The sequence below is a fragment of the Dipodomys spectabilis genome, unplaced genomic scaffold, assembly GCF_019054845.1.
Source record: "Dipodomys spectabilis isolate Male_0828 unplaced genomic scaffold, ASM1905484v1 ptg000115l, whole genome shotgun sequence".
In the NCBI taxonomy this organism is placed as follows: Eukaryota; Metazoa; Chordata; class Mammalia; order Rodentia; family Heteromyidae; genus Dipodomys; species Dipodomys spectabilis.
This window is the reverse complement of record NW_024870792.1, coordinates 10,058,099-10,066,474: the sequence shown is the minus strand read 5'-3', so window position 1 is coordinate 10,066,474 and position 8,376 is coordinate 10,058,099. Positions and strand designations below refer to the sequence as shown.

Sequence of the window (8,376 nt, the reverse complement as noted above, 5' to 3'; positions counted from 1 at the left end):
CCAGTCAGCCCAGAGGGAATCAGGTCCCCAAGTTCCAAAGGCCCTGGATGGAGAACACGACCCCGCCCCCTGGCCCCATGGCCTCCAACGTTTCCGGTAGGAACGCGGGGGTGAGGCCTCGGGGACAGTGGGTCCACTGGCCAGTACTGGTCCGGTCGGGACAGAGAAAGGACGGGGAAGGGAGTCTAGGGAAGGGTCAGGGCAGATTGGCGGTGAGGCTCAGGACACAAGCCAGCCATGGAACTGTACCTCAGCTCCTGCTCCAAGGCTGCCAATATCGCAGCCAACAAAACAGCCACCAGCAACGTGGCCACGGACAGTCAGCAGTGTGGAGACGTGAGTGGTCATAGCCTGGCGTCGATGTTCTCGATGGGGTCTGGTGGAGACGTGGGTCGCGTGGTTCTAACCGTCCAGCTAGGGAGTGGGTGGATCTAGGGGTGTCCTGTAGAGCGGGCCCTTCAAAACTCTGAATGATTCTTGGGTTTCTTTGGTTGGAGAGGGTGGAGAACGGGAGGAGATTAGCCTAAACTAAATGAACATTACCTAAAAGACAAAAATCACCAATTATATCTGACAGGGAGCCCACAAAACCCAGTTTCCCGGGGTGGGAGCAGCTCAGCTACTGGATCTGCCCCTTGGGGTCAAGCTACCTGTGATCCCAGGAAGTGATTCAATATATTTTACTACGAATATAAGTGAAAAGGTAAAAATATGTTTTAAAATTGTTTAACAGTAGTTTTCGTTACCCTTTTCTACTTGCTCTAAATTCAGAGACGTTAGTATCTAAAGGACATTACAGGAATCCAACATTCACAACAACAACAAAGTAATGAAAATAATAATAACAATAATAACAAAAACAACCAAACCAGGTCATACTAAATATATTATTTAGAATGCAGATTAAGCAACTTCACTAGGGTTTAGACTAAATCTTGAGCCAGAAAATTTAGGTACTCAAAGAGAAGTTTATATGAAAGCATGTAGACTTTTTAAAATAATAAAACTTCATGTCTATGTAGTGATTTTTAATTCACATAGAAATAAGGTTGATTGAAAGGTGAAAAATTGTCAATGTTGGCTGGCCTTTCATTAGTCTTTGCATTTTAACCAACAGTAACAGGGACTAAATTCTCTATAAAACATTTCTCTGTGGTTTATGGGGTATGTCTTTTTTCACGCAAAGTGAGGAAAGGTCAATTTGCCATTTTTCTGGCAACTCACTTTATTAGATGAAAACTCCAACCTCTGTTTCTAGAAGACCTCAGCATTAGCCCAGTCTTTGTTCCTAAAAGAGACTCATCTTCTTCAGATTCCTATCTTCAATACCCACCTCTCCTCACCATGAAAATACTTCTGTGTTTTTATGTACTTTATCCTCAAACCTGGAGAACTCCTTCTTCTCCCAGTGACTGAATCATGCATCAAGGGTCTTTGTAAACTATCACTGATCCCAACTACTCTCTCTTTGCTCAGAGGTCACGTATTCTTGCCTTGAATGTTCTTCCCTAACAAATACATTGCAGATTACCATGTTTTTTCCCCTTAAACCCTTTCATCTTAAAAAAAAAATAGTTTTCAACATTGATCTTCTATCTCTAACTCTACTCTTTCACTGTCTATGATGTCATTGGAAATAAGTAGGGTTCCTTGATATGTGACACTGGTCAGGTATCTTAGTCACTTGGGGCTCCTATAACAGAGCAATGTAGACTACATATCATAAAGCTAAGAAATTTACATATCACAGTTCTGGGAGCCAGAGGTCTGATATCAAAATACGACAAGGTTGGGTTCTGATTATGATTCTCTTGTGGCAGAAAGAGAACTAGTGAGCTCTCTGTGGTGTTTTTACAAGGTCATTTGTCTCATTTGTAAAGCATGACCTTCAAGACTTAATTACCCCCCCCCCAAAGCTTCAGCATCTGATGTCATTGGAAATTAAGAAAGTAATACATAGTGAAAGTGGAATGAGGAGTATTCAGTCTATAACACTTGGAAAATATATTTCACATTAATAAAAAAAAAACCCAGGCTATTCTACATGCTAATTAAAAATATGTCAAATGCATTCTTTTTAATCTCTCTCTATTCCTCCCTCCCTCTATTTTCCCTCTTAATAATTATTAAGTTACAGTTAGATAGGATTTTTTAAAGCTCTGGTGTTTCATTGCACTGTGGAGTGAATATAATAATGAAACTTGAATGTTACCACTGTAATGAATGGTACTTATTGAGAAAATACAAGTCTACTTTGATTTGAACATTGCATAATTTATATACATATTTAAATTTCATATATTCTAGAAACATGTATAAATAATAGCTCTAAGAAGCAATTACTTTAAATCATAGTAATTTTTTCTATTCTTTTTCCAATGATTGAAATATAATGGTATTATTCCTTTATCTTTTGAATATGGTGCTTTGATCTGATAGAAGACAAAGGCGATAGGAGAATACTAGAATTGGCTTTATTGCTTGAATTATTTATCAGTCCCCTTTTTCTTTTTCAGTTTAAAAATAAACTGACCTCACAAAATTTGAGTCACATGTATACAAACTAAGTTTGCCAAAATGTGCATGACATACTACTGATATAGTGACACAAATCTATTTATTGTAAGCTGTATTTTTGGCAGTTTCTTGAACTATGCTCACAGTATTGCCGTTTTTGTTTCTGTAAAAATCAATTTTTCTATTACTTTTCAAATAATGGTCTATTATATACTTCCAAAATACATTTAACTATAATTACTTACTAGTCCTAAAGCCTGTCTTAGTGAGAAAACTTTTTCCGTAAAAATCGATTTGTCTGTTAATGTTCAAATAATGGTATATTATTACATACTTCCAAAATATATTTAACTATAATCAGTCAACAGACTTAAGGCTGACTTTGTGAGATTATTTTTTCTCTCAGTCTGATGTCAAATCAATCAATATTTCTAATCATTTATATATTTTAAGAAAAACCAGTAATATAAATTGCTAATGGAAGGGTTATCCTGAATTTGTTCAACATACTTACTCTTCACAAATCAGGCTTCAACTTAAGAAACATACCTATCATAGATAAAAGTAAACATAAAAACAAAAGTTGACAAAATGTCACCATCCAAGTGAAACAGAATCAATCCCTTCCTTGACTTACTATTATTGATTCTCTCCTTTCAGGAATATAAGTGGACATCTAATCTTGTCACACTGAGTTCAAGATTTTATGCTATAGATTTCCTTCACTTGTTTCCTCAGAGAAGTATTTATTAATCAGTTTTCTGATGAGCCGAATTGGAAAGGATTGGTGTTCAGTGTTGAGGTCAGAAACAACAAAGAAACTTGTGCTCAAAGCTAGTGCTCTACCACTTGAACCATAGCTCCATCTCCACTTCTGGCATTTGGATTTTCAATTGGAGAAAAGAGTCTCATGGACTTGCCCTGGCTGGCTTCAAACTGCCATCCTCAGATCTCACCCTTCTGAGTAGCTAGGATCACAGGCATGAGCCGCTGGAACAGTTTTAAATATAAAGTGTAACTACACTATCATGTACCCCCTGTCTATTCGCTTTGCCACTACACAAAGCAATCTACCTATGTTTGTAGGGTTCCATGTAATCAGTCTCTTGAGTATCCATGCATTAGACTCTGGTTATATCCAAAGACAAATTAAACACAGAAATCATAAGCTTATGACTATAGGGATGGTGGAACTGGTACAAGTGTTTCATGGAATGGAAAATTCTATGTGATTTTTCCACCTCCCAAACAGATTCCTACTTATTTTTCCCCTGGTTCTTGATTTGTCATTGCTATGTGCTAAAACTTGTGTTGCTTTTGCAAAGCAAACTCAAAACAGAAGAAATGCAACATTAACACTAGAATAACTTACATACTTGCTTCCATCTTCCACTTTTCCCTTTAACGGGTATTCACATGCTACTTTTGAACAATTAACCAAGAACTTGTTTTGTAATGTTTTAACTCCTCAATGAGTTGAAAATTCCTATAAAGGAAAAAATAAAGAAACATTAACACAATTGTCTCTTCCTTCCTCTCTTGGTTAATCGTTATATGAGGTGATGTTTGGTCTTTATTCATTGAGGAAGGGCTCATTTCTTGTGAGTATGCTCTAAAGCTCGTTATTCATGTTCTGAAACTATATGATGCAAACATTGACTTTTCTTCTGATTGACATTAAATTTGTTTCATTAACTCAAGACTCAACCCCAAATTTTAACATCTATTGGCATCAACTTTTACCCATATTGAAAGATTGCTGTTTTCCAATGAAGTATAACAATTACAATTAAAATTTTATCTTATAAATAAGCTAACATATAAAATATAAATACATTATATAAATATATTATAAATATGGTAATATATACATAGTGTTGTATATATCTATGAACATATCTCTTTATATATATATATATACATATATATGTATACACGTACACATTATCTTTTAAATATGGTGTACTGACCTGGAAGAGTGAGGGCTTCAAAGGGACAATCCTTCCTTTGGCTTTGTTCCTTTGAAATTAGATACCATTCCCTCTCTTTCCCTTCTATTTTCTTCAACTAAGGGTCAGAGGCTGAAGCAGTTGAGGTGAAGAGCTAACAGTGAGAAAGCCATTCATTGTAAGCTAAGAAAAGAAGAAAGGCAATTCTCTTGTCCAAAGTTCTGTTGGTGGTTTATCACCCAGTTCAGTTTCCTCCTGCAATGGTTTGTTTTGTACTCATTCCAATAGGTTATTTAAAAGTGAAATGTCATTTATTTTACTTTTGTAATACTGTAAAAATCTGTGTTTGCAGCTTTTTCGACCTTCCTATGATTTTAACCTGACTGATCCTTACTGTCGACTTTTGGAAACCCAGTACAAAAGTCTCCATGATCCACATTTAAGGGAATATTATAAACGCAAAGATATCCTCAGGAGATTAAAGAAAGGTGGCTACATCACCAGCAATAATAAAGTAGGTTGAAAATTACAGTTATGTTATTTTTTAATCATTTATTATTTTCAATGTTTGGTATTTGCTTCTACCTCAATATCACCTTTAAACATTTAGCTTGGTCATGAGATGATACTTAGAGCCCTTCTACCAAATATTCAGGAATCAGAAAACAAGTGGAGCTATTTTTTTTGCCTTTATGTTCATTGTAAATATCAAAGGTTATGGGTAATTTGAGGGACAAAAGCTATACAAATTTTCCCAGCTGAATCACAGTACTGTGCCTCATTGCCCTCTACAATTTTATCCTATACACTTTATAGAACCCTGAGACACAATAGAAAGTAAGAAAATTTCGCTTTTTTAAATCCTGCAAAAATATTATTTGGGACTAGAGAATACTTATATCTACAACAACAATCTGATTATAATTATTTGAAATTGTTATTTTAATAACTAATTGTGAATTCTAAATTTCTTACAATGTAAGTCACAATAATCAAGTCAGATTTTGGAGAGGAATTTTCTATGGAATAACAAATGTAAAAAGATACCACCCATGATACCAGAGTAAATTGTTACTCTTGATAACAAAAGTATCATAAAGTTATACGTCATTGTTATTTTTTCTCTGGAGAGTTATTGTTAATTTCTTAATATTTTCATATTTATAATATTTATAAACTTATATTTTTGCTTTTAGATTGTATGTACCTTGAAAGAATTGAATAAGTACAGACAATATCTTACCAGCTTGAAATTAGATTTTGAAAGAAACTATTTAAGAGAACAAGTAAGTTAACACACTTAAACTTTGTGTAAGTAAAGGTTAAATAAAGCCTTATTGATATATGAAATCTTATTCTTATATTTCACCTTTTAATGATAAAGCAATTAAATACTTTTCCAAGTGAAAACTTAGAACAGGATTAAATATTTGAGTGGTGCTGTATTTGATCAAGGAGAAAGGAATATGAGGTCAGATATCAATCCCTGCATAGGTAGCTGAATTAATTTATTCCGTAATTAGTTCATTAATGACATTGCTATTGAGAATCTGATGCCAGTAAGAATTGTCTATTGCGATAGCAATATTCTGAAGCTGTAAATCTAATCAGTTTCACAAGAGGAGATGTTCACTTCCATAATATCAATAATGTCTTTCAGGAAACTGAAATAACAGGTGCCCTGAGTGTTTGAATCCACACATCAATTACACACATTGATGGTAAATTAGGCGCAATGTTTGGAATTACGACAATAAGTAGTGACTTCTCTTTCACTCAAAAGTTTATATAAGATGAATGTGAGAGTGTAAATTCAAGTTTAAGTATATTTTCACAATTTTATGTTCTAAAGTTAAGATAAAAGCAGTACTGCCGTTCTCTGTGCCTAGATTTTTTATATTACAGAGTCCAGTATTTCTGTTTATCATAGGTAAACAAATACAATGTTTGTCATATTCAGAGTGATGACATGTTTATTTGGATCATTTGTACATGCCGTTAAAGGATTCAAAATAGACTTGCTTGCAGTTAATCATTTATAGAATAAAGGAATTTCAATGACTTTCATTTCTGGAAAATGTAAATAATTCATTTTTTTCCAAACAGGAAATGATTGCAAAACAACTCCATAAGCTGCAGCAACGCAATGAAACAGATGTTGCACAGTTTCAGAACTGGTTGTTACAGGAGAGCCCCCAGTCTGTTAAGGACCAGGAGCGGTTAATAAGGCACAGGTAAGGTGGAAATGAGCACCTATTTTGCAAATCTATTGTGTATTCAAATATATTTGAAAATTCTGGAAAGCATTCAGACAGGGTTTGCTTGTTTTGTTTTTCATGTGGTAGATATTACTCAATTCCTCTGTACTCAGAAGTGGGAAGGAGAGAAAGAAGACCAAGTACAAGATTCAGATGCTGGGATTATGAAGGGAAATTTCTGAAGTCAGTCTTTCTAACAACACAAGACATAAGCCACACAGAAAACTGAGGGAAATCCAGATCTAAAATCCAGAGAAATATTGACAGCAAATGCCACCAAGAATAACACATTTTTACAACCCGTCATTAAGGACTAACTATATTAAGTTTGAGGAAGTTTAGGGCAAGTTCAGAAGCAGGACATTTTAAAACTTTGATGCAAATATAGAATGTGTATCATCTCCAAAAAATGGTAGATTCATCCTGATATTAACTAAATATACTCAGTCTTAACATTGCATTCTCAAGGTCATTTCTTAGGGTATAAAGGGATGATATTTTCCTTTTCCTTCATTGGGGTAAGATATTAGTTTGCATTGTCTCATTTTTACATTCTATGGCTTCATTTCATTGTAATGCCATTTAAATCTAATATGTAGCCAGGCACTGGTGGCTCATGCCTGTAATCCTAGCTACTCAGGAGGCTGAGATCTGAGGATCGTGGTTCAAAGCCAGCTCAGACCAGAAAGTCCACAAGACTCTTATCTCTAATTAACCACCAGAAAACTGGAAGTGGTGCTATGGCTCAAGTGGTAGAGTGCTTGCCTTGAGCTGAAGAGCTCAGAGACAGTGCCCAGGCCCAGAGTTCAAGCCCCATGACTGACAAAAACAAATCTGGTATGTAAATGACTAAAGACAATGTAAGACTTGTAAATAAGCGAGAAATAAGTCCCCACTTTGTTCTTAAGAAATGTGAATCTGTATTTTTTGTCTATGGAATAATTTCTTCATTGATCTGAGCCTTCCTTGCAAATTTAGTATCCTAAACCCATTTTTAGAAATATTTGCTTATTGGGCAAATATTTTTAATTAGATTGCTTTACATTTCCCCATTGCCCTGGCCATCCTAACAGCTGGGACTGTAGTAAGATTTCATGAGCAAAACATTATGAATCAGTATGGCTTGAAGGTCCACAAAAAGTCCTAGGAGATAAAATAAAGTAAAATTCTTTCAGTTCAGAAAATGAAAATAAATAAGAACATGGTTTGGAACATTAAGTAAGTGGGAAGAATTCACCTCCAATAATATGTGTACCTTTGTTCTCCAGGTACTTAGACATGATAAGTAAGGAATTAGAGCAAGTGGAGCGCACAGCAGAGGAGCAACGCCTGCTCCGAATGGATAGAGAAGAGAGACGACAACGAGAATACACAAGAAAAAAACTGAATCTTCGTAGAAAAATTGAGGAGGTGATGTATAACAATTAAAATAGTGACAAAAATTACCTACCATTTTTTGATTTGTAAGCAATTATTATCGTTAGTCCATATTGATTGAAGTCTATTCAACTCTAAGTAATTTTAAACCCACACAACTTAACTTCATGGCTAGACCATATAGGTTTGTACATAAAAGAGTAGGGCAGACAACATATTTTCTGCTCTTAAAGACCACTGTGAGGTGAGTGGAATTTGGGATCAATGGAGGGAAA

At 35.0% G+C, this 8,376-nt stretch overlaps 1 protein-coding gene across 1 annotated transcript in view; it reads left to right on the top strand.

The window, feature by feature from the left end:
* Positions 1 to 237: 237 nt before the first annotated feature.
* The window catches only part of Fsip2 (fibrous sheath interacting protein 2), a 77,064-nt gene continuing 68,925 nt past the window's right edge, over positions 238 to 8,376 (top strand). The window contains exons 1-6 of the mRNA XM_042688393.1: positions 238 to 336; positions 578 to 703; positions 4,819 to 4,980; positions 5,663 to 5,752; positions 6,573 to 6,700; positions 7,993 to 8,134. Coding sequence (XP_042544327.1) covers positions 238 to 336; positions 578 to 703; positions 4,819 to 4,980; positions 5,663 to 5,752; positions 6,573 to 6,700; positions 7,993 to 8,134 — 747 coding nt within the window. The remainder of the gene's footprint in view (positions 337 to 577; positions 704 to 4,818; positions 4,981 to 5,662; positions 5,753 to 6,572; positions 6,701 to 7,992; positions 8,135 to 8,376) is intronic.